The sequence below is a fragment of the Rhineura floridana genome, chromosome 8, assembly GCF_030035675.1.
Source record: "Rhineura floridana isolate rRhiFlo1 chromosome 8, rRhiFlo1.hap2, whole genome shotgun sequence".
NCBI classification, from domain to species: Eukaryota; Metazoa; Chordata; class Lepidosauria; order Squamata; family Rhineuridae; genus Rhineura; species Rhineura floridana.
Window position 1 is genome coordinate 16,793,838 of NC_084487.1, and position 27,644 is coordinate 16,821,481.

Consider the following 27,644-nt stretch of genomic DNA (forward strand, 5'->3'; position numbering starts at 1 on the left):
TAAAAGATAGTCTTATCCCTACCTACCCAACCATTTTGTTAAATTATGATGATGATGATGATGATGTCACTGTGTTCTGCAGGAGAGGACATTCCTACCAGGAGGTCCATTCCTCATGATGTCAGAATCAGGCCTTTATTGTGGTGGCACCTACCCTTCGAGCTCCCTTCCATTATATATCAGACAGGAGCCTTCCCTATTGTTCTTTCAGCGGCTGTTGAAGATGATCTTTCAACAAACATTCCAAATATAGACTTTTATCCCAGTTGGTTGCCTCTAGAGGAAGATTAATGCACTTCATGTCATCAAGACACACATTACGTGTACAGGGTAAGCATGTAGAATGGGGGTTCCAGTCCATGGATTAAGCAGACTCCCAAAGTCATGCTGCTGCCCCCCACCTTTGCTGTCATCCTGTTCAGGATAATGTCTGCACTGGGTAGCCTTCTCTGTGTATGGAAGCAGTTAGCAAGAGTTCTAAATCATGCGGGGAGCTCCACAAACAGAGGTGGCTCCCTGCTGCAGACATTACCCTGAAAATAATGAAGGTGGAGGCGGAGAAACAATGTGACATTGGGTGCAGGGCTAAATGCATGGTCCTGAGTTCCTGTCCAGCATTCTTAACCTTCATGTGCAAGTAACTTATCAAAAGGGCTCAGCTTGCACAGATGTCCCCCCAAAAAATGTTTTTAAAGCTTTTCTTTTTTAAAAAAAGTTTTTAAAGATGTTTTGTTTTAATATGTTTTTAAGGATGTTTTGTTTTAATATATTTTAAAGTCTGTTTTTTTGATGTTTTAAAGTGTTTTTAGTACTTTTGTTTGCCACCCTGGGCTCCTAGTGATATATTTTTTAAAAAAAATTAAGAACTAATAAATAAAGAAATAGTTCTTAATTTAAAAAAAAAAATCAGAAGCAGTAAATCCAGATTAAACGAGGAGAAGATACAGGTTGGCATTTTCATGCCAACAATGCCATGAAAAAATTGTCTGCATATTGAACACCCATCCTGAAATAAACACCCATTTGCAAGCACCCTTGTATTTGCAATACACCCCAAGCCATCTGCATCCCAAAGTCATGGCAATCAAGGCTACAGTGCCTGTTTTCAATTTTTGCTCTTTTACAACATGGAAGCACACTTTCTCCTTCCCTCTCCCGATGCTTTTAAGTCCACACTGAGGAAACTGTTTTAATCTTCCTCAATTCAAGGTGTTAACTGACTGGCAGCCTTGCAGTTACACAAGTAAACACATCATCCACAGCCCGATGCCTTCTGTTCACGGCTCCAACAATTTAATGTCCTTATTTATTTATTTCCATCCCAGTTGGCAGGCCATACTTCTTTCCTCCATTCCTTGGTGAGATGTTATAAACCTGAAAAGATTTGAGAAGCTATCGCCCGGAGGTGGCCCGTACAGAGCATGAGCCAATCATGCTCGCAAAGGAAGCCACCTTACCTAAACAAACCATTATCGGCTCATCTTATGTCTTTGTACTATTTTTTTTTCTTTTTTGCTATTACCTCACAGGATTAACTTTTATCTCTAATCTCTGCTCTGGCCAACTGTCAGGGAGTCTAAAAGCCTCCTGGCTTTTAATCTGTGTATAATAATACTGCTGTTACTAACAGATAACTGTGAAACAATATGGAGGGAAGGGCAATTCACATAGGCAGAAAGGGCTGACTTGTAAAAAAAAAACCCAGCTGTGCCAGCTTCTCACTTGAGAGAAGTAATGGAGAAGCCACAGCAAGTTTTCCATATTTCTATATCGTAACATACCATCCATTAGTTTTTGCTAATAGCAAACTCAGTTCTTGGTGTGCTCATCGTTAAGTTGGTGCAGGGGAGAGGAAACTTCAGGTGCTTAGAGTGAGACTGATTGCATGCTCCTTGCATTTCAGAACAAATTCTCACGGTGGAGGGGAATACATTTTTAACAGGGACTCTCATCAAATGCATGAAACGCTACAGTGACACACAGGGAACAGGGGCAAAATTCAATTCAGTTTGCATTTAAGGGTGACCTTAACCAATTCAGCTCAGAGCAATAAGTAATAAGGGCAGCCCAAAGTCACCCTGAGCTAGGAGCCAAATCCTGAAAGAACCTATATCTTAGGAGACAGATCCTAGGAGAAGGAAGCCTATAGAAAGCTAGTTTTCAACACCACCCTAGCAGGAAAGCTTCAGGGGACACTGTAAACAAGGCTAAATTCCAGTCAGGGAGAAGGGGAAAAAGGAAACTCCATCGATACATACAGGGAGTCAGCTCAGACCTTGCTAAAAAGGGCAGCTTTAGCCTTCCTGAAACACAACCACAAGCTCTGTTTCCCTAGGTTAAAGAAAGGTCAGGCTGTTCTAGGTGGGAAAACAACAAACAAAAAAGACTTGCCTGGAAGTCGCAGCCCCTTGCTTAGATTAAAAGCAGCCAAAAGCTTAAACAGCCCCGCCCCTCGCTCAGGAAGGAAGCCTGCTTTCCTGCCTTCAAAGGAAGGAAGCCTGAGATAATCCTAAAGAGTTAAGCCCCAGCTGATAGTTGAGCCATCAGCCTCAAGTAACACATCATTGGCTGGCAGCAGTAGCTGGGAGGAACCAGCCACACATATAAAGTCAGAGCACCCTAGCGAGAGAGCCTGCTCCACGAGCTAGAGGGAGCCCCAGCTGACGAAGCATCAAGGCCCCAGCTGACAAAGCATCAAGGCGAGTTCAGCAGCAGAGCGAGTTCAGCAGCAGGGCAAGGAGGCCAGGGCCCCCCACTCTGCCCATCCGTTCTGTAACCTCAACTAAACCGCAGTCTCCAACCCATTGACGTAATAAACCTTAAACAAAACTATGCAGGTAAGAAGCCAGCAGGGGTGTGGGGGCTTTCCAGTGTTTTGCACCGCCTGCAGCATGTACGACTATCTGCCTGTTGGACAGAAGTCGTGGGTGTGCTCTCAGTGCAATGAGCTCCTGGCTCTCCGGGAACGACTTCATTTCCTTGAGGCCAAGGTAGCGGACCTGGAAAAGCTGACAGAGGCAGAGAGGTGTGTGGAGGAGGCCTGCAGGGACGTTATAGCTGTGTCCCACTCCAACGATGATAGCTCTCCTGCTATTATGGAGAACGATGGTCTCGGGGAAGGAGAGCATCCAGCTGAGGAAGAGGGAAACAATCCCTTAGAAGGGACCCATTCCTTGGGGGATGAGCAGCTATCCTCTCGTGCCGAGGATATATCTCCAGGGGGTGGAGGGATCCTTGCAGTGGGTGATTCGATCATTAGGAACATAGACAGTGGGGTGTGTGATGGGCGTGTAGACCGCAAGGTGTTTTGCCTGCCTGGTGCGAAGGTTGCGGATATCGCCCGTTGTTTAGATAGTTTGGTAGACAGTGCTGGGGAGGAGTCAGTGGTCGTGGTGCACGTTGGCACCAACGACATGGGGAAATGCAGCCGCGAGGTCCTGGAAGCAAAATTTAGGTTGCTAGGTAGGATACTGAAAGCCAGGACGTCCAAGGTGGCTTTCTCTGAAATGCTACCGGTTCCACGAGCAGGACCAGCCAGACAGGCCCAGCTTCGCAGTCTCAATGTGTGGATGAGACAATGGTGTCGGGTGGAAGGGTTTGGATTTGTTAGGCACTGGGGAATATTTTGGGACAAGCCGGGCCTGTACAAAAGGGACGGGCTCCACTTGAACCAGAATGGAACCAGACTGCTGGCACTTAAAATTAAAAAGGTAGCAGAGCAGCTTTTAAACTGACTAAGGGGGGAAACCTGACAGGAGCTGAGGAAGGTCCGGTTCGGAATAAACCTCCCCCCGGGATAAAAACCAAAGAAATGATGAAATTTTAAAAGGGGTAGGCCTAGAAGTAGGCATTGTGAGAGCAGGGGCACAGGATATCAATTCAGAAGAGCAAAATTACCACAGGCCAAACCACAAGTGCCAAAGACACTTGAAGAGAGACACTGCTTACAAGTGCCTGTACGCTAATGCTAGGAGCCTCCAAACCAAGATGGGAGAACTGGAGTGCTTGGTCTTAGAGGAGAGCATTGATATAGTGAGCATAACCGAGACCTGGTGGAATGGAGAAAACCAGTGGGATACGGTTATCCCTGGATATAAACTATATCGGAAGGACAGGGAAGGACGTATTGGTGGCGGAGTCGCTCTATACGTGAAAGAAGGCATTGAATCCAGCAAGCTCGAAACCCCAAAAGAGGCGGACTCCTCCACAGAATCATTGTGGGTGGTGATACCATGCCCCAGGAGGGACTTAATACTGGGAACGATCTATCGTCCCCCTGATCAAAATGCTCAGGGAGACCTTGAGATGAGATATGAAATTGAGGAAGCATCCAAACTAGGAAATGTGGTAGTAATGGGTGACTTCAACTACCCGGACATAGACTGGCCGCATATGTGTTCCAGTCATGACAAAGAAGCAAAGTTTCTAGATATTCTAAATGACTATTCCCTAGACCAGTTGGTCATGGAACCGACCAGAGGGACGGCAACCCTGGACTTAATCCTCAGTGGGGACCGGGACCTGGTGCGAGATGTAAGTGTTGTTGAACCGATTGGGAGCAGTGACCACAGTGCTATTAAATTACACATACATGTAAATGGCCAATTGCCAAGAAAATCCAACACGGTCACATTTGACTTCAAAAGAGGAAACTTCACAAAAATGAGGGGATTGGTAAAAAGAAAGCTGAAAAACAAAGTCCAGAGGGTCACATCACTCGAAAATGCTTGGAAGTTGTTTAAAAACACTATATTAGAAGCTCAACTGGAGTGCATACCGCAGATCAGAAAAGGTACCGCCAGGGCCAAGAAGATGCCAGCATGGTGAACGAGCAAAGTCAAGGAAGCTCTTAGAGGCAAAAAGTCTTCCTTCAGAAAATGGAAGTCTTGTCCGAATGAAGAAAATAAAAAAGAACACAAACTCTGGCAAAAGAAATGCAAGAAGACAATAAGGGATGCTAAAAAAGAATTTGAGGAGCACATTGCTAAGAACATAAAAACCAGAGCTTGGAAAAGTTACTTTTTTGAACTACAACTCCCATCAGCCCAATCTAGTGGCCATGCTGGCTGGGGCTGATGGGAGTTGTAGTTTAAAAAAGTAACTTTTCCAAGCTCTGAAAACCAACAACAAAAAATTCTATAAACACATTCAAAGCAGGAGACCATCTAGGGAGGCGACTGGACCCTTGCATGATAAGGGAGTCAAAGGTGTACTAAAAAACGATAAGGAGATTGCAGAGAAGCTAAATGAATTCTTTGCATCTGTCTTCACAGATGGGTGAACCTGAACTAACATTTGCAGGAAGGGATTCTGAGGAACTGAGACAAATAGTGGTAACGAGAGAGGAAGTTCTAGGCTTAATGGACAATATAAAAACTGACAAATCACCGGGCCCGGATGGCATCCACCTGAGAGTTCTCAAAGAACTCAGATGTGAAATTGCTGATCTGCTAACTAAAATATGTAACTTGTCCCTCGGGTCCTCCTCCGTGCCTGAGGACTGGAAAGTGGCAAATGTAACGCCAATATTCAAAAAGGGATCCAGAGGGGATCCCGGAAATTACAGGCCAGTTAGCTTAACTTCTGTCCCTGGAAAACTGGTAGAAAGTATTGTTAAAGCTAGATTAACTAAGCACATAGAACAAGCCTTGCTGAAGCAGAGCCAGCATGGCTTCTGCAAGGGAAAGTCCTGTCTCAGTAACCTATTAGAATTCAACAAGCATATAGATAGAGGTGATCCAGTGGACATAGTGTACTTAGACTTTCAAAAAGCTTTTGACAAGGTACCTCACCAAAGACTTCTGAGGAAGCTTAGCAGTCATGGAATAACAGGAGAGGTCCTCTTGTGGATAAGGGATTGGTTGGGAAGCAGAAAGCAGAGAGTAGGAATAAACGGACAGTTCTCCCAATGGAGGGCTGTAGAAAGTGGAGTCCCTCAAGGATCGGTATTGGGACCTGTACTTTTCAACTTGTTCATTAATGACCTAGGGTTGTTAAAACAAAAAGGGATTGCGAAGAGCTCCAAAAAGACCTCTCTCAACTGAGTGAATGGGCGGAAAAATGGCAAATGCAATTCAATATAAACAAGTGTAAAATTATGCATATTGGAGCAAAAAAACTGAATTTCACATATACGCTCATGGGGTCTGAACTGGCGGTGACCGACCAGGAGAGAGACCTCGGGGTTGTAGTGGACAGCACGATGAAAATGTCGACCCAGTGTGCGGCAGCTGTGAAAAAGGCAAATTCCATGCTAGCAATAATTAGGAAAGGTATTGAAAATAAAACAGCAAATATCATAATGCCATTGTATAAATCTATGGTGCTCCCGCATTTGGAATACTGTGTACAGTTCTGTTCGCCTCATCTCAAAAAGGATATTATAGAGTTGGAAAAGGTTCAGAAGAGGGCAACCAGAATGATCAAGGGGATGGAGCGACTCCCTTACGAGGAAAGGTTGCAGCATTTGGGGCTTTTTAGTTTAGAGAAAAGGCGGGTCACAGGAGACATGATAGAAGTGTATAAAATTATGCATGGCATTGAGAAAGTGGATAGAGAAAAGTTCTTCTCCCTCTCTCATAATACTAGAACTCGTGGACATTCAAAGAAGCTGAATGTTGGAAGATTCAGGACAGACAAAAGGAAGTACTTCTTTACTCAGCGCATAGTTAAACTATGGAATTTGCTCCCACAAGATGCAGTCATGGCCACCAGCTTGGATGGCTTTAAAGAAGATTAGACAAATTCATGGAGGACAGGGCTATCAATGGCTACTAGCCATGATGGCTGTGCTCTGCCACCCTAGTCAGAGGCAGCATGCTTCTGAAAACCAGTTGCCAGAAGCCTCAGGAGGGGACAGTGTTCTTGCACTCGGGTCCTGCTTGCGGGCTTCCCCCAGGCACCTGGTTGGCCACTGTGAGAACAGGATGCTGGACTAGATGGGCCACTGGCCTGATCCAGCAGGCTCTTCTTATGTTCTTATGTTCTTAATTCGCACTTTCTGAAACAATTCACAAACTGAACCTCGGCCATCCTTTGAAATTCAGACTTGTCCGAATTTTGCAGTGCAGTTCTCTGGCCAAGTAGCATGTACAAAAATGCATATATTATGGGGAAGTGTGCATAAAGTGCATACATTAGTTTTTAAAAATGCATGCAAATTTGCCCTAAGGGAATATTGCTTTTATAAAAAATGGGTATATTAGGCAAAAAAAGCATACAAATGCATGTATGTAGCCAAAATGCCACCACCCACATTCGAGCATGAGGTATCAGAAGGTTTGGGGAAACCCCAAGATCGACAGAAGTATAACTAAATTTGGGGAAAACAAACAAACAAAAAACAGACTGAACATGCTCATCGGGCACAGAATACTGACTGTTGTGTGGTGCCAGGGAAGAGTAGAAAACTGGGGTAGAGAAATGGAATGGAACATCTTGTAAAAGGGCTGGCTGGCGTCTTGAGGAGGAGTACTCCATGCAGCAACATTTTGTTCCAGGTCCCACTTGTATGCGCTCAGAGTCAGCGTGATTTGATTCAAATGAGAGTTATTGATTCCTGGTTGACCATGTGAGATTTTGCACATTCAAGAGTTACATGTATACCTGTGTGGAAATGGATCGGTTTGGGAGAGAATCATTGCCAGTCTCAACAGACAACATTGGTCTAGATCAGCCCTCTCTGACTTGGTGCCTGTCAGATGTTTTGGACTACAGCTCCTATCAATCCCACCCAGCACTGCTATGGAATGGAGACTCCACCTCTTCCTGACCCTCAGGGCCAGGACCTGGCATGACTAGGCCTTTGGGCACCAGCCTGCCCTGGCCTGCGGTGCCCATCCATCTGTCCCACTACCTCTCCCATCACTGTGAATGCTGTGTGCGCATGCCTACTATCAACCAAGATGGCGACGGAGACGTCAGCCCCTTAGGGAAGCCCTCCCACCATCTTGGTTGATGGCAGACACGGATGCACAGTGCACACAACATTCATGGTGACAGAAGAGGCATGTGGGGCATGTGTGTGGGCTTACTGAAGCCTGCACTATCTGTATGGGAGTGCCTGGGAGCTCCCTCTCCTTGATCTGTGGCAGGGTTGGGAGCCGCTGCGACTATAGACCGCAGAACAGGAGCACTACTCTCCCACCCTAAGGAGGGGCCCGTCAGGGGCCCCTCAAGGCCACAGGGGCCCTCGGCCAGTTGGGGCTGGCCCTGCTGACCCTACATTGGGTTGCTCTGTAAGTAAGTAAAGTAAACATTGCAGAGGGTCATAGAATCATGGAATAGTAGAGTTGGAAGGGGCCTATAAGGCCATCAAGTCCAACCCCCTGCGCAATGCAGGAATCCAAATCAAAGCATTCCTGACAGATAGCTGTCCAACTGCCTCTTGAATGTCTCCAGTGTCAGAGAGCCCACTACCTCTCTAGGTAATTGGTTCCATTGTCATATGGCTCTAACGGTTAGGAAGTTTTTCCTGATGTCCAGTCGAAATCTGGCTTCCTGCAACTTGAGCCCAATATTCCATGTCCTGTACTCTGGGAAGACCGAGAAGAGATCCCGGCCCTCCAAGTGACAACTTCTCATGTACTTGAAGAATGCTATCATATCTCCCCTCAGTCTTCTCTCAGAAGGGGATAAGGCCATGGCTCAGTGGTTGAGCACCTGCTTTGCAGGAAAAAAGGTTAAATCACCAACTTCTCCAGCTAGGGCTGGGAAGGACCCCCTGTTTGAAACCCTAGAAAGACACTGCTGGTGACTTGGTCCGCAGGTTATGCTAAGCCAGACCATGGCGTAACACAAACAATGAAATGTGCCGGTTCTTGGAATGAAGGCTGTGGCTACACTCCATACCATGGGTTACTCCTGGGTAGCACAGCAGCAGCAGAACCAGGGACAAGTGTTGCAGCTGTGATCTTCACTCCAGGAACCTCCTTGTTCTATTATGGCTCAGTATTATATGTAAACACATAGACCAAGCTTCCTCAACCTGTTGCCCTCAGATGTTGAGATGGGTAGTTCAAAACACCTGGAGGGCACAAGTTTGGGGGAGGCCGGCATAGACAATACTGAACTAGATAGATCAATGGACTTACTTACTAACACTAGGTGGCACATGCCCTTCACCAAATAGATCTCCATACATAGCTGGTTCCCCATAATGACTGATATTTTGGTGGTATAAAATAACGAGCAACTTTTCAGGGAACATTATTGTTCTCCTAACTGAAACCCCATGGCAGAGTTCCCTGTAAAATTCTCACAGAGGGACCCAAGAACACACACCCTTCCCATATCAGGGGGAAAGAGTTGCTCTGGTGAATAAGAGTAGCAATTGATGTATATTCAATTCAGTGACCTTTTGTTTTTTGGAAAAAAAAAATCCAATTAACAAAACACCATTACCTGAAAACATGACAATTACACAAACCACTATTTGTCTCACTAGGGAAACTCCTAGAACAATAACAAAAGCAATTTAGAGTCATTCATAAAAAGGCAATGTTGTTGTCAATAAATCAAATGTGTTATTATCACAGAGTTTCTTAGTAAGGCTGTCTGTTGATCTGGAAAAGCCACAGTCACTTGCCCTGTGAGATATTATGCTACTAGCTGTCAAAAAGACCATCACACTGATCTGGAAGGTTCTGTTTGCTAGATTCAGCAATGCATGTCCAAATAGACTAGATTAAATTATATATGTCATTGGATCCAGTGATATGTGTCCAAAAAGAATCAGAATCCATATAGCCATGGTTTCATAGATCTAATGTAACATACTAGTGCGTAAGAGTCTGCAATCCAATACATGTCAACTCAGAAGTAAGCTTCATTCAGTTCAATAGGACTTACTCCTAGGTAAATGTGTATTGGAGTGCAGCCTAAGCTGTGAACCAGGAGGGTCTCCAACCAGTTCATTACATAGCCCTGAAATAAACAAACCTTTGTCTATCATGGCTCCCCTCACCCCCAACACACACACCAATCAATAGTATGAAAACAATACTGATCTACCTTATAAGTTTCTGATTGAATAAAACCGATCATTCTCCAGAGCACAATATGCAATTATTTTTTGTTGCTAAGAATGGATGACCCCCTCTAGGATGCACACCTTAACGTGGTGAGGGGGTTTGAGAGTGTTGAAGAAGCTGAGAGCAATGCCATCAGGAGTCTAGGCCAAGACACTAGACTCCTAGCAGGGGCACCCAAGCCGGAATGGTCAAAGCTGAGACACCAGACTAAGATGCATCCAAACTCAGAGGAAGGCAATGGTGAACTACCTCTGAATACCTCTTACCACCAAAACGCTATGAACAGAGTATCCAAAATGCATCACAAGATGGTGCTGGAAGATGAGACCCCCAGATCGGAAGGCACTCACCGAGCTACTGGGGAAGAACAAAGGACAAGTACGAGTAGCGCTGTGACTAATGACACAGCTGGGTCAAAGCCGAAAGGAAGCTTAGAGGCTGATGCACACAGATGCGAAAGGAGAGTCCTGAGTTGTATGACACACACAACAGAAGCATGAACCAGGCAAAGTTAGAAATTGTCAAGCAAGAAATGGAACGTATCAACACTGCAATACTTGGCATGAGTGAATTAAAATGGACAGGAATGGGACATGTTCAATCAGGCAACTACAAAATATTTTATGCAGGAAATGAGAAATTAAGAAGAAACGGGGTTGCTTTAATAGTGAGAAGTGATGTAGCAAAAACAATTAAGAGCTATAACGCAAGATCTGAGTGAGTTACATCACTGATATTTAATGGGAAACCTATTAACATAACCATTATCCAAGTCTATGCTCCAACAGCAAATGCAGAAGAGGAATTTGAGAGATTTTACGCAGAAGTACAGGAAGAAATTGATCACACACCAAAACAAGATGCACTGATAATCATGGGGGACTGGAATGCAAAAGTAGGGAACATAGAAGAACTAGGAACTGTGGGAAAATGGGGCTTAGAAGATAGAAATGAAGGAGGAGAAAGACATCAAATTCTGTGAAGTCAATAATTTGTTTCTTGCAAACACATTTTTTGAGCAACCAAAATGAAGACTGTACACATGGACATCACCAAATGATCAATATAGGAATCAAATTGATTATATAATTGGTAGCATAAGATGGAGAAGTTGATAATGACAACAGAGGATTTATGTAAATTTAAAGCTGACAACGAGGACATTGAACTTGTCAAGGACTATCAATACCTTGGCACAGTCATTAACCAAAATGGAGACAATAGTCAAGAAATCAGAAGAAGGCTAGGACTGGGGAAGGCAGCTATGAGAGAACTAGAAAAGGTCCTCAAATGCAAAGATGTGACACTGAACACTAAGGTCAGGATCATTCAGACCATGGTATTCCTGGTCTATATGTATGGATGTGAAAGTTGGACAGTGAAAAAAGCAGATAAGAGAAAAATCAACTCATTTGAAATGTGGTGTTGGAGGAGAGCTTTGCGCATACCATGCACTGCGGAAATAACAAATAATTGGGTGTTAGAACAAATTAAACCAGAACTATCACTAGAAGCTAAAAGGATGAAACATATTTTGGACACATAATGAGAAGACATGATTTACTAGAAAAGACAATAATGCTGGGAAAAACAGAAGGGAGTAGAAAAAGATGAAGGCCAAATGAGATGGATTGATTCCATAAAGGAAACCACAGACCTGAACTTACAAGATCTGAAGAGGGTAGTTTATAGCAGATGTTATTGGAAGTCGCTGATTCATAGGGTCGCCGTAAGTCGTGATTGATTTGAAGGCACATAACAACAACAACAACAACAACAACAAGAATGGATGAGACAAATTCAGAAAGAATATGAATATATACAAGAATTACATTAACAAATTAATTAAATAAGATATTCAGGGGATTCAGCCCAGTATTTAAGGTGTTCTTCTAAATTCCAAAGGCTGGCCACAGCAGGCTCTGAACAGAATATTCTATTCTGTTCTATTCCCCTCTCTCTCTCTGGAAAGATATATACTTTTCTGTACACTGCTTACAGATCTTTTTATATATTAAGTGGTATAGAAATAGTCTAAATAAATAAATAAAATATATACTACGAGTGGCATCCAACTAACTTGCTCCATCAGCACAAATTTCCACTTGCACAACAGAACTTTTTCCGTCTCTTCCCCCCCTCCCACCATAACCCCTTAAATCTGTTCTGAAGATTTCCCCAATCCTTTGGAGCAGATTTCAGGGAGGATGCATGATGCATGCAGGAACAGGAGTGGTGAAGTTCCATTATGCAAGCAGAAATCCTTGCACTGATGTAATGTTAGTTGGATACCGTTCTATTTATATATGTAATATACCATATTTTATATTAGAAACCAAATGTTTTCACGAGGATTTAGAGAATCAAATGATTAGTTCAGCTCACCTAGGATGGAGATATTTGCTTCAGTTCACATTTAAAGTTGAATGTATTAAATCCACATTTTCCAAAACAATATGAGAATCAAACACAGCCATCCTTGGAATTCCACACTTATCTGAATTTTGTAATGCAGGTCTTCAACCAATGTTTACAAAAATGCATATATCAAGGGGAAATGTGCTTTAAAATGACTATATTGCTGACAATAACATACAAAAATGCATAATATTATAAGAAATTGCCTGCAGTTACTCCAAACATTATTCAAAACTACACACAAAAATGTGTTTATTAGGAGGCATTTGCACTAAATGCAGAATAATTTTCGTGAGGATTTTTTTAAAAAAAACCCACAAATTTCTGCAGAAATGTGGAGAACCAAATTTATGATTGCAAAACTGAGAATCAAAAGTGACAGAACTTTCCATCCCTACGCTCACCCAAGGGGGGCTTCATTTTCTGCATTTAGAACTGCAATCCTCCACGTGAAGTCAACGTCCAGAGCCAACTAAAAGAGAACTATCATAGTATACAGATAACTGAACTAGTGAGCCTGTGCAGACATTCAAAAGTGGTATGGGTGGGAGGATGTAAATTGTTCAGACAGAAAAAGTAAAAGTCCTATTGTGCATTAGCACTCATAGAATGAGAGTGCTGGAATGGCCACCTAATCTAACCCAAATCCAGATCTAGAGCATCCCCAACAATGCTACCCAGCCTCCATTTGAATTCCAGCAAGGGAAAGCTCACCAGCCCTTCAAGTACAGAATCATAGATCAGTAAGACCTGGGAAGGCCCATGGCTTTTGCCTAAACTGAAATATTCAGGCAAATTTGGATATTCCTTCTTGAGGACAAACATCCAAGGACTTCTAAAGGCGCAGAAAAGAGTTTTGATAGTGCTAGCAAAAGGAGGATTCAGCAGACCATGAGGTCTGGAGAATTGGTTTGGGTTTTGCTTCATTTTATACCTCTCAAAAAAATGGAAGCCGTGATTACCAAGAAGGCAAAGTTCTACAGGTTCTAGATCCTGGTCCGTGAAGTACACATATGGGCCATAGATAGCTTTCCAGTTATAAAATCTCTAATAGAAATCAAGCACACTAACTATTCCTTGGTTTGTATGTATAATTTCTTTACATACACACTCTGTTGGGCTCAATGTGAGTTCAGCATAAATACCTGTGATTGCACACATTCAAAAGTGTGGAGAATATGCATCTATCAACAATGCTGGCAGGGGATCTTTTTTAACACATTGCCCAGTCAATATGGAGAACGACCAGTGGGTGACAGAGAATGCATGCTAATCATAAGATACAGAAGTTTCAAAAATTGTCTGGTTCAGTTTTTGCAGAGGCCCTTTCCATGTCGCTTTATCATGAGAGGTGCGAAAGATGGAGACACATGATTGATTTCTTTTTTCAGTACTGTCTCCAAGAACACTGGACCCCAGGAGGTCCAATACTCTGCAACCTTCAGTATATTCAAAGGGTGAAGTTTATCTTGTTTCAGCACCCATTTGTGTTTGATACTATACTGTCTTTATTTAACATAGCATGCACACAACCCCCCATTGAACCTCAGTACCCACCAAATATTCTTATTTAAACAAAGTATGGATATTTTATGGGTCATTTTGCTGCCTGTTCAATTTTTAATCTCTGCTGTGATGGAATCCATTTTTTAAAACAATTGATTCTTGTGACTAGTTTCTAGACTAGTTTGTGTCTAGTTTAAGGTCTTACATTTAATTATAAGCTGCTCCAGATATTGTGCTGTGCTTAATATGTAGGGTGTATGTATGTATGTATGTATGTTGTTTGTGTGTGTGTATACACACACACACACATACACACCAAATAAATATGCACATGCTCTGCATCAGTGTTGCTCAAGGTTGGGTCCTCAGGTGTTGTTGGACTACAATTGCCATCATTCCTAGCCAGCTTAGTTTAGCCAATGGTCAGGGATGATGGGAGACATAGTCCAACATCATCTGGGGAGTCAGGGTTGAAGAATATTGATCTACATTAATCTCATACATCACCCAGGTAATTTGCATTGTCCCTCAAAAAAAAAGGTTGTGCAAACAGAGATTAGGCAATATGAACATAGAAATTAAAATGGTCCAGCTATGCACATTGTCCAATATCGTAATGTATGCATGCTGATCTGGCAATGGCATAAACCCAGTCCATGCTACCTGTTTATGCAGGCTGCATACGCACCATATATTTAAAGTACATGACTCCCCGCCCCCAAGAATCCCAGGAACTGTAGTTTGTTAAGGGTGCTTGGAATTGTCACTCTAAGAGATGTAAACTACAATTCCCACAATTCTTTGGGGAAAGTGATGTTTTTAAATGTGCTTTAAATGTATGGTGTGTATGCACCACTCAATCTACTCACCTACTCACCAGTGTCTATATACATTTTCCACTGATCTCAGATGAACTACAGTATAGATACAATAGGGTGTAGCCAGCTAAGTTCTATTCAGTGTAGACCCACTGAAATTAATGTATCTAACCCAGTCGTGCCTATCAATTTCCTTGTCTACTCTGAGAAGGGCTAGCATTGGATACAACCCATGTGTATATACATATAGATATAGACACACACACTTCATTGTTTTTATTCAAAGCCCAAAAATATTAAAATAAGGTGATTTAAAATCCAGATAAACAAACAAACAAACAAATTTAGTTCCTCTGAAACCCATATGCGTTCTTAATCTGGCCGTCTTTTCAATCAGCATCTGGCCTTTTATCAACAGTTCTTTACATCCGTATGCTAGCGTGTGTCTCATTCAGTGAAGGACAATTAGCATCTAGAAAGACTCGCAAGGAAGAATACAATGGAATAATCATTCACCTGGTGCTCTGAAGTATACTTACATTGATCCCATACTATGAATATTTTTTCCAGAGCTGAAAATCATAGGTTAATTTAGCTACAGAGGCCGTCAACTTTCCAAAGACCCAAGAAAGAAAATCATATTTACAAATATGCCAGCTTCAATTTCAAGGTCTACAAGAAGATTACAGGGGAGGGGGAAAATATAATAAAACATGAAATCGCTTTTTCCTTCCCTCCTTTGAATACATCCAACAAATCAAATCTTTCATGTCCAAACAGCAGCATAGATATGTATGAGAATGAAAATAAGACAGATAAAACTACATGCGCATAAATCCAGATTACTATAGCTTGGAGTAATGTTACATACATATATATATAACTGCCTGCTTAGATGAGGCGTTACCCTCTATTCCTATCACATTCAGTCTACATGTTATTGATGAAGGGATCTAGATCTAGATCTATAGCATGATACATTGGTCATCTACACAGGGAGAAATTAGGGTTGCCAGGCTCAGGGCCTGAGAATGATTCTGTATCTTTAAGAGAAGAGGCAATTCAGCCAAGCGCAGGTGTTCTTGCAACACTGTAATGGGAAAACCCACAAGGTGAAATTCTCCCTTCCCCCTGCACAACTTTTAAAGATGCAGAAGACTAGGCCCAGAGGTCTTTTGTATCTTTAAAAGTTGTTCAGGGGAAAGGTAAATGTTCTGCCCAGTACAGGCCATAGAGTGGCTTTGCACAGGATGAAGAAATATGGTCAGGCTTTCTGGTGCCTCCATCATTCTGTTGACTTTTGGAGGCTTGTACTAGACCATTAGCAAAGAACACATGGAGATGCCCTGTCATTGGATTAAGTGTTGCTGTTTTGGCTTGTTGTTCATTGCATTTTCATGAGACTGCTGCAAAAAATATTTAATTGATGGGTGGCATAGAAATGTTTATCATACTTAGAGCAGGGAGCAGATGGAAACCATCTCAGTTCCTATCTTCCAACATCTCTCCTGTGAGAAAGATTCCAGGGATATATTGCAGATGAAGACCCCACCACCACCTCCAAGGCTACTCCAGCAAGACTTCTCTCTTCTGCACACCTTGATGGCCATCTACCATCAACTGCCCTGTGGGAAGGATCCTGATAATTTTGAATGTTGATAATTAACTATTATAATTTTTAAAAACTCTAGTTTAATGTTTCTTGTAAGCCTCCATGGAAGGATATAAATAATTGTAGGCGGGCTATGCTATAAATAATTGTAATAATAATCATGTGTCTTATATCAAAGGCGGCAGACAAAGGTAATTAGAGATGAGTGGATTCCATCAGTGCCACTCTGTAATTGTTCTGATATTCTGATATCCCTTTGGTTCCACCCTAAGTCTCAGCAGGAATTCCAGATTTTGAGATTTTATACATGCACCTTCACAACAGTGATTAAAACACAAAATCTCCCACCATTTGCACTCCTTTGGAAAACTGGATTTTTTAAAACACACACACACACACACACCAATTTCCTGTTTTTAAAAGTGTAAACACTTTTAAAAAGTGGATTTGCACAGCTATTTTAGATTTAAGCCCTAAATGACTCAGGCTGCAATCCAATACACACTTACCTGGGAATAAGTCCCATAGACCCCTATGGAGCTTACTACTGAGTAGACATGCATTGGTTCCAGCCTTAGACCCCAAATATCTGAAAGACTGCCTCCTTCCCTACAGACCCACTCAGGTGCTGAGACAGTCCTATTGGTAGTTCCACTGTCCTAAAAGATTGGGGGACATGGCATGGGAGAGGGCCTTCTCTGTGGCAGCCCCTAAGCTGTAGAATTCTACAAAGGTGCATCTGGCACCTTCACTATATAGTTTTCAGCAAATGCTGAAGACTCACTTTTGTACTCTGGTCTTTGACACTTGAGATGTGTATTTTTAGGACGCCCCCATTTTTGTGATTGTAGTTTGTTTTAAGCTGTGTTTAATATTGTATTATAAATTGTTGTAACCCTTCCTGGACCTTAGGGTAAAGAGTGGGTAATAAATATAACAATAACAATAGGTTGTATCCAATGCTGATCCTATTAAGAGTAGACCCATTGAAATTAATAGCCATGGGTAACTTTGGTCCATTAATTTCAATAGGTCTGCTTAGAGTAAAACTTAGTTGGATACAACCAAATAAAACCTTTTGTGAATATACTTTTTTCATTTGAAAAAACACAGGAAGGGAGCAGAAACCTCCCTCAACCAGCTTGTGGCAATTCTGGAAGAATAATGGATTCCAGCATTGTTGAGCTACACTCCAATAAACATATTGGGTAAAGCAGAACGTCACAATCCAGGGTGGAATCTGGCAGAGATAGATTCCATAAAGATCATTAGTACTAAGAAAACCAGATGGCTTAGCGGAGGGGTGGGCAAATCTGTCAATTTCAGTTTCTTTCAGTTTCTTATTTTTCCAATCTTAAATTCACTTCTTTACGTTTCTACATCCGTTCGCAATTTTTTAAAAAAAGTTGTCATGAAAATTCATCAGCAGGAAGTGGGGCGTGTAGCTTTGCCCCTGGAATTTTTCATCATCAGGGGCAGTGGAGAATGCAATACCATCCTCCAGAGAAGCAAAGCATAAAGGGTTGAATCCTGTGCTGAGTATAGGGCCTGATTATAACCTCTCTTCACCAACCAGCTGGTGTGAGCTGATGCCATTCTTCCAAACGTGTTGCAAATGGAGCATTCAGCTGCAGCCTAGACAATCCTGCATCTCACCATCAGAATCCTATAAAGGGATTTTACCCCCCAGGCCCTCATTTAAGGATGGACAAATGTGACAATTTCTCTTTCTCTCAATTGCTCATCTTCCCAAACTCAAATTCAGTTCTCCATATTTCCACTTTGGTTTACTTAAAAAGAGAGAGAGCCCTTGTGAAAATTCATCAGCATTTTAATGTGAATTCCTCCTAATATGCACATTTTTGTATGCATTTTGCCTAATATGCTCATTCTTTGCAAACCAATTTGCCCTAACATAATGTAATTTGTTTATTTAGTTGCTACTATATGCATTGTTATGCACACCTTAACCTAGTATATATCTCTGTATACATTAATTGGCTGGAGAACTGGGTTTCAAAATTCAGAGAAGTGCAAAGTTTAAAGGATGGCTGTTTTGGTTCATTCCACCCACCCACCCCGAATTTGCCAGTCAGGGTGGTTTGCCTTTAAAATATGAACTGAATTTAATTTCTTCCCCATCTCTAAGCTTAGGGCAAACTAAACATGACTAGAGCAACAGTTTGTTGTTTTCCTGTCTGCCCTCATCATGTACAAAGCAGGGGATGGGAATCTATTTTTAATGCAAAAAAAGAGTCCCACCTTACCTCTCTGCACCTCATCACCTTTCCACTCTCCTCCTTGGCTGACGAGAAGAGATCTGAGCTGGCAAATATACTTAAGCAGCAAAGTGCAGGCAGCAAGGCTGTGGGGTGGCGGAGAGGCTCAGTTCCTTTCAGTAGTGCATCTCTTTTTACGTAAAAAAGTGCTCCTGCCACCCTCTGCTGTATATACAAATGGAGAATCACTGCCTGTGTCTGAGTTTGGTCCCAATGCTGCTGCTGCTGCTTATTAATTAATTAATTAATCAATCAATTAATTAATTACATTTCTATCCCGCCCTTCCTTCCAGAAGGAGCCCAGGGTGGCAAATAAAAACACTAAAAACACTCTAAAACATCTTCAAAACAAAAGACTTTAAAATATATTAAAACAAAACATCTTTAAAACATATTCTAAATAACAGCTTTAAAAATAGCTTTAAAAAGCAGTTCCAGCACAGACGCAGACTGGGATAAGGTCTCTACTTAAAAGGCTTGTTGAAAGAAGAAGGTCTTCAGTGGGTGCCAGAAAAATAACAGACACGGTGCCCATCTAATATTTAAGGGGAGGGAATTCCAAAGGGTCGGTGCCACAACACTAAAGGTCTGCTTCTTAAGTTGTGTAGAACGGATCTCCTGAAGAGATGGTATCTGCAGAGCGCAGTGATCAACTGTGTATATAAGGGGTAAGATGATCTTTCAGGTATCCTGGGCCCAAGCTGTACAGGGCTTTGTACACCAAAACCAGCACCTTGAATTTGGCCCAGTAGCTAATGGGGAGCCAGTGTCATTCATTCAACAACTAAAATGTTTTACATATTTTCAGAGTAGTGACTGCATACTTATCAATTGAAGGGACACTATCATTGTTCTGGAAGATGCACAGGTCTCAGGGAAAGATTTATATTCATAGAGTCATCATAAGTCGGAATCGACTTGAAGGCAGCCATTTCCATTTTCAGAGCAGGCTTTTGAACTACTGCTGTGCTAAAATCTGTACTCCAATTTCGTGAAAGCTTACTTCCTCTGTGAAAAAGGGCTCTACTATTCTCCCTCGCTCTCAGGGCACTTCAGAATTTCTTTAGAATTTTGGTGGGGTGGGGTTTTGAGCTTTCCTTATCATCATGAACTGGCTAAGGGTGGTATCTATGTTTTCTTTCCTGTAAACATTTCTCCAACTCTCTGCAGCCTGCCCGGCTACCCATACTTGCTTATTTGAAAAAGGCCTATGGGAGGAGCTACCTTATGATGTCTTCCCCTGGGCTTTGATGGAAGCATGGGCATCCAGGAAGGCTGCAGAGTACAGACTGCTGATGAGATGATTTGTAGAATGAAGGAAATGACACTCACCTTAGCCTCTCTAAATTAAGGTAAGTGCAAAAAGCCCCCTTATACTCCACCTATGAGTATTTCACCGAAATTACTCCTTCCCTTTGATAATTTTCAAATGATTGTTGAAAATTTTCTCATGGAGAAAATTTGATGGAGAATAATCAAAATTAATGAGGAGAATTTTTTGCTAATATATGTATTGTTATGCACACTTCTGTTTTGCAAGCTTAGAACTCACGTGATATAGTGAAGAGGTTGCTGTCATCGGTGACATCTCAGTATATTTTGTACTTTAGTAGAGATAACTTGAGGGACTATGGAATAGATAAGTCGGGATGGGGCTAAATTGTGTTCAGTTAGAATTTTAACACAACTCTATCCAATTAGCACTTCCTGAAACAATATGTAGACCAAAAGGAAGCTACCCACTTAAATTCTTACTTCTCTTTTTTGCAATGTAGTACTTCAACAACAACAAAAAACTGTACAAAAATGCATATGTTAGGGGAAAGTGTGCCTAACAATGCATATATTAGTTAAAATAACATACAAAAATGCATTACATTAGGAAAAATGGCTTGCAAGAATAGGTATATTAGGAGAAATGCACATTAAAATACTGACTTCCATGAGGACATTTTTTTAAAAAAAATTGGCAAACTGATGTGGAAGTATAGTGAGTGAACTTAAGATTGGGAAAATGAGTAACTGAGAAATTGAAACTGACAGATTCATCCATCCCAATACATATGTAGCCCATCACTTGTAAAGAGAGCATAAACATATAAATCCGCTGTAACCAATGCAGAAGCTGGATCCTGATCTATTTGCACTCACTGCTTCTGTGTATTTGAAAGACAAAAATGGATTTATTTATTTATTGAATTTCTTAGTCGCCCATCTGGCTGGCTATCCAGCCACTCTGGGCAACGTACAAAATAAACATACGAATACAATAAGCATTAAAAATCTGGAAAGAAGAATAATAAAATCTAGCCCACCCCAAAAGCCTGCCTGAAGAGCCAGGTCTTCACGGCCCGGCGGAAACTCATTATAGATGGGTTATGCATGCATGCCAACATGCTAGATGCATACTTTGTTTTTAATGGAGACTAAACAACAAAGAACAATGTTGGTATTCATGCATAAATCATATGGAGTACCCACATACCAATGGAGTATGAGACCAGATCCACCCAAAGCATTCTGATGCTGAAGTGAAGAACAAGATTCACCTCACCCCACCGCAATTTCACATAAGGAAGCCAAACAGGCTTGCAATTTATGCTTCAACACCGATTATGGAACAGCTGCCCTGGGTTACTGCTGGGAGGAAGGGCGGGATACAAATCAAATAATAAACAAACAAACAAACAAACAGCACAACTGTCTTAGTGGAAAGACAACACAGGACAGGATATGTGCAACTCTGTCCTCCAGCACCTCTCCACTGCCCCAGCCTCACAGCATCTTCTAATGGTAGGGCTAGCCCTGATGGAGACTGTCCTCAAAGGCTGAGCCGAAACAGATGGCAGAAGGCTGTGTGGCATGGAGAGGACCCACCATAATCTGAGAATGTAAAAGCTGTTCAAGACTGCCTTGGAGAAGGGCCATAGCTCAGTGGTAGAGCACCTGCTTTACATGCAGAAGGCCCCAGGTTCAATCCCCAGTATTTCCAGGTAGTGCTGGGAGAAAACTCTGCCTGAAACCCTGGGGAATTGCTGCCAGTATAGGCAATACTGAGCTATATGACTCGGTATAAGGCAGCTTCCTGTGTTCCTATCTCTCTTTCAATGGATGTACTACAGCAGAGGCTGAACAGGGTTCTTGACAGGGCTGTTGTCATTGCATCCTGCACTGTAGATGCTGCACTGGGCACAGGGTTGGCTCAGATGACCTCAAAGGGCCGTTTGAATTCTCTGGACAGTGTCCAAATGCTAGGCCTACTCACAGTAGACCCACTGAAGTAAATGGCCATAAATAGCTTTGTTTTAAAGGGTCTGCTCTGAGTAGGACTAGCACTGGACACAACCCTTTATTATTCCATTTTACCAACCTCGTCAGCAAGAGTATTCAAGACCTTTTGCTCTGATTCGGCTCAGTCTTATGTTATGCATGATTATACATTGAGCACTGAGCCATGATCCACAATCCGGCTCAGATGTGGGCTTAGCCAAGTCCTCTGGCTCAAACGACAATCTTCCCAGGAAGTCTGTACCACTTCCAAAGATGGAGAAGCCAACAACTGCAGAATAGGTGAGAGATAGTTCCTTAGAGGGAGTGGGGTTAACAGGAGGTATCAGGCCAGCTTTCACAAGGCCACAGATGGCTGCAGCGCACTATGGAGGCAACAGCTCACTCCGGGAGAGTATTTGCCAACTCTGGCAACAGGGAGCTCTCCAAGGTTCTGCTCAGTGTTCTTTTGCCTTGGCCTGGTGACCCCTACTTGCTTGGGAGTCACCATACTTGACCCCTGCTCTTCAAGACATCATTCATCATTGGCGATCACTCGTGGCTGAGTAAGATTGTCTTCCAAGATAAGGTCTTTAACAGTGGGTCTGTAAGTGACTGTGGAGGCCAATTCTGGATCCACATAGCCTTCCACAGTGAGGACGTAGGTTTCCAGATGGAAGATGGTCGCGATGAGGATTTGTTTGACATGCCTTCCGCTTAGCTCGTTTGTCCCGTTCGTCCTGTGTTTGTGCTTCTTCGAAGTCCACAGCAACTTTGATAATAGCCGACCTCCATTTGGGTCGTTCATGTGCCAAGACTTCCCAGTTCTCGGTGTTCATGTTACATTTTTTTAGATAAGAACTCTGCTTAACCTATGATTCTACTGGGACTCCAACAGGACAGCAGGGTTGCGTGCATGTTGTAATCAGAGCATGTTGCATTCTTGTGAAATGGTGGGGTAAGGGTGAATGCAGAGCATCATCCTCCCAAGTTGATTGGCACAGAGAAAGAAGCATCTATCTGTTTGGACAGGGAGAACCATCCACAGGGCGAACCTTTTCTGCAGCCTACTGTGAGCAGGGGGCAACACAATTCCCTTTCATGGAGGTTCATGGAAAGTGTCTTTGTGTGCATGAGGTTCTGGTTCACCTGGCAATTTCCACATTTATGGGAAAGAGTGGACAATAAAATAAAATTGGGGGAAGTTAGAAGGGAGAAGGGGGGAAGAGTTTGCTTTCTCTAAATAATAAGAATGTCAAGATTTCTCACTTTTCATATTTATGATATTTTCAGCTAAGATAAAAATACCAGAACGTAGTTGGAAGGATGGTGTTTTTTTTCTCTCTCTCTCCTTTTGTCACCTCTCATGAAAACTTGGTTAATTAGTATCGCATTGAGTGATGGCCTTAGTGTACATGTGACAATATTCGCCCACACAACAACTCACTGTGCCACATTAGAACTTAATTAGAAATGGGCCTGTGAATGCCAAGTCCTAACACTGATCCAGACTTCTTTAAGAATTGTTGGATGGTATCTCGTTTGGGGAGACCGGGTAAGATCAAAAAAGATAGCACGAGGAAGAGGTAAGATGTGGCAGCAATCATTATCAACTGGGTTTCAGGTACTTCTTTAGGGGCATTGGTATGTAATTAAAAGGCTCGGGGACATGGGCCCGTGACAAGAATTTGCATAAAATCTGCATATGCTAAAGTCTATATCTAGATGCAAATTTTGGTCAACTTTCAGAGAAGGAAAAGAAAAAGAAAACCAACACTGACTCTTGGTGTCGGGGTTACTCTGAGCTACACGGTGCAAGCAGAATTTTCAGGGCCCAACACACTGTATGTGTAAAGAAGTCATCTACAACTTAAGATGGTGGATGGCTAAGGTCTCACTGGGACTGCACTTTGCAGGGGGACACACTGCCCTGTACACTTTTTTAAAAAGTTGTTTTTAAGGAGTAAGGAGATCTGGAGTCTGGTGCAGATTTCAGGTTACAATCATCACCTAATACAGGGATAGGGAACCTCGAGCCTGGGGTCCAACTGTGGCCCACTAGGCCTCTCTGTCTGGCCCTTGGGACTGTCCCCAGGCCACACCCTTTCCCCCCAGGATACACCTCTCACTGCCTCTGCTTTGTGCCCTCCTTGTGTGTTTTGCCTGGCTAGAACTGAACTCTGTTCATGTTGCTTGCATGCCAGGATGAAGGATAGAAAAGGAGCATGTAAGTAGAGAAGGGATAGAGTAACATTTGTTGCGCCACTTACTTTTGCCTCTGGCCCCACCCACCACTAGCATGTGGCCCCTGGAAGGTTGCCTAGAAGAGAACGTGGCCCTCAGGATCAAAAGGGTTCCCCAACTTTGTCCTAACACCTTTGCAACTCTATTAAAAAATCATGGGGAGTGTCTGGGAACAGCAATTAATGTCTTCCCAGCCTATATGGAAATGCTTCCAAGTTGTCACCTCCATCATACATACTTGTGAGTCACCTCCATCATACTGAGAGTCTACACCCTCTAATTCATGTTCCCCGTGCCTGCTGGGTAGTAATGTGGAGACTCAGAAGATGAGAGTCATGTCAAGAATATTGCAGATGTTATAGGTTGGATTGGAATCACTGCCACAAAATCACTAGTCTTCTCCTAGAGTACTTGCTTGCAGAGAGCCTTTTGGGCATGAGGGAGCGTCCAAATCTGAAATCCCCCATCAACACTCAGAACATAGGAAGCTGCCTTACTCCGATGGTCTACCTAATATTGTCAGCATTGTCAGACAGTAGGTAAGACAAGTTCTTTCCCAGCCCTACATGGAAGACTCCAGGGACTGAACCTGGGATCTTCTGTATGCAAAACACATGCTCTAGAAGTGGTAAAACCCAGGTTATCTGTACCGAAGGAATGGCTGACATCAAGGCAGGGGTAGCCAACAGGATGCTCTCTAGATGTTGCTGGATTCCAACTCCCATCAGCTTCAGTCAGCATGGCCAATGGTCAGAATGACAGGGGCCGGAGTCCAACAATGTAGGGGCACTACATTGGCTACCCCTTCATTAACGTACTGAAGTAAATAGGAGCACACAGGCAGTATGGTGGCTATACCCGACCAGTGCAAAGTATTTGGTAAAGAAGTTCCCAACTATAATTCAAATGATACAGTTATGACTTACTGGTTGACCCAATGGTTGTATTACAGTCTACATTAAGAGGATAGGGAATACGCAAATTTTTGATCTTGTGGTGTGTACAATTAAGTCATTCACATCTGTAAGAAGTGAACTTTAGAGATTCTGATTCAAGACCTGATTTAGTCTTATCTGCAACCCTGCAAATGTAATTACACTGGTCAGAGGGGATTTATTTATTTATTTAATTTGTATCCCACCCTTCCTCCCAGCAGGAGCCCAGGGTGGCAAACAGAGCACTAAAACACTTTAAAACATCATAAAAACAGATCTTAAAATACATTACAACAAAACAGCATTAAAAACATTTAAAAAAAACAACCTTAAAAAGGGTTAAAAACATTATTAAAAAACATGTTCTGATTCTGAAACCTGACACTCTCTGATAGAGGTCATTCCTGTTCTGCCACCAAAGATCTCTTAAATGGAGAAGTTGAAGGTGGCTCTAGTGGCTCTGCTATAAACAGCTGCCATTCAGATAGAAATCTAATACTTCTCTGTCAGGGGAAGCTTCACTTTGATTTCTGCCTATTATACAGACAATGGAGGCTGGTCCATTAGGGCAAATGGGGCATTGCCCCACTAACCTCAGTCTGCCCTCAGCCAGCCCCCACCTGCCTGACAACTTTTCCACGGGGGTGGCACTGCTTACCAGCCGCCTCCTCCTTAGTCTCAGCATTGCCCTTGTAGAATCCAGCAGGGGGGAGGATGGGGACAAAATGAGAATGAGTTGACTCTGCCCATCACTGGCCCCAGCTCCACCTTCTGTCAGTCTCCCTGCCTTCTGCCTTACCAGTCCCAATGGACACCAGCCACCACTGTCTACAGATGTTACACTCAGAGAACCTGTAGCCATGATAAGGTATGACTTAATGGCTGGCCCAATTCTTGAATTGCTGACTACATTAAAACAGTGGGTACATCATAAAGATAAGACTCTGACTTGGAATCTGATATCAGCTAATACGGTATGGGGAATCTCTACATATCAATGTAAACGGCGTTCCCCAAAATTCTGAAAAATACTGCCATTGATCATGTGGTCAGATGATACCTCCCCTTTGTGAAATCCAAAATGGCTCCCCTGGAGATCTAACATGGAATGAAGTGTGTGTTTGGAAGGACTGTGTGTGCTGCTGCAGATGTTGCCATTTGCCCACAACTTTGCCATATGCTTTTCTTCTGCTCCAGGTATATAAAGGGGAGCACCTCAGTGCACGCCTCGGCATTGCACAAACTGTGATGCTAAGTGCGCACTTAGCATCGCACTTGGAGTTGTCTTGGAGTCTGGAATCCATTGCCCGCCAAGAAAAATCATTGCTGCAAGTGCTGGAGAGAGAAGGCAAACCAACGAGCTGTTGTGATTGAAAGCCTGCCTTTCTTTAGGGTGAATATTTGAGATTTGAATGGTTTTTGTTCCTCAGTTGAGAGATGAGGGAAGTGTCATTGACTACAATGTTGGAAAAAGTGGTTTCTATACCCTCAGGGTGAGAGCCTGGTGGGCATAGTTTCTGCCCCTTGAGTGAGAGACAAGGGGGAACATTTGGTATAAGAGTTTGGTATGAATGTTGTATTTAGAATATGTGTGTGCATTATTAGGCTATATGTAGATTTGAGTGGTTGTCATGGGTGTACATGTGAGTGTGCTGTTTTTAGGATGTGTGGTTGAATTATGTGAGTGCTTGTAGAGTGTGATTTGAGGTAAGTGTGCGTGTGTGGGTTTATAATGTTGATATGTTTAAATATGAATGTGCTGATTTTGTAAAGGTGTGTTTGAGTAAACAAAACATTTTTTTCTTTTCCCAGTGGTAGTAAAACATTTTTTAATTGTTTTGCTTTTTATTATACTGTGATTAAGAAATCTGATTTGTTTAATCTATTATGCTTTAAAATAAGCTTGTTTTAACATGTTTGTTTTCCCTTAAATCGTAGGGAATATTCTGTTTAGTCTATTATGTATATTATGATTTTTTCCTTATATTTCTTGTACTTAATTTTTATGCAATGTTTATATTACGTTGATACTAAAGAGGATGTTTTGTTCAGTTAACTGTATTTTATTGTTTTTTGTAGTTGTTGTTTTAAAATGTTTGGACTTGTTGTACACCGCTTAGAGTTTTATTTAAACATAAGCGGTATATAAATGTATTAAATAAATAAATAAATAAATAAATAAGTGTGGTTAAGCTTCATAATGTCTTCCACTGTGACAACAGTGTAGAAGAAATGGAAAATGCTACTATGGAGTCATGGCAGGACAGAATGGGTGGGAGGGTGTAATTTAATAGTCTGCAGCAGCCTTGCAAGCACCCACATGAAAGGACAGCATGGAAGCCCCAAAGTGTTACCTAGCAGAATCCAAAGGTCCACCAAATCCTTTTAAGTATTGCTCATTTCAGCCAAAATTATTTGAAAGCCACAATTAATCCACAATGTTTACAAGTTACTCAAATTGCATGCCGCCATTTTATCCCAAACGCTCTTTTTTCTTGTGTTCGTTCTTGCCTGGTTACGGATTGACATTTATT

At 42.4% G+C, this 27,644-nt stretch overlaps 1 protein-coding gene across 15 annotated transcripts in view; it reads right to left on the reverse strand.

The window, feature by feature from the left end:
* The window catches only part of SOX5 (SRY-box transcription factor 5), a 1,141,232-nt gene that overhangs the window by 331,145 nt on the left and 782,443 nt on the right, over positions 1-27,644 (reverse strand). The window contains exon 1 of one of the 15 annotated variants that reach the window (XM_061638421.1): positions 1,782-1,855. The exons of the other annotated variants lie outside the window; for them this stretch is intronic. Coding sequence (XP_061494405.1) covers positions 1,782-1,788 — 7 coding nt within the window. The 5' untranslated portion in view covers positions 1,789-1,855. Of the gene's footprint in view, positions 1-1,781; positions 1,856-27,644 lie in introns of those variants that run through there. 15 annotated transcript variants of the gene reach the window in all.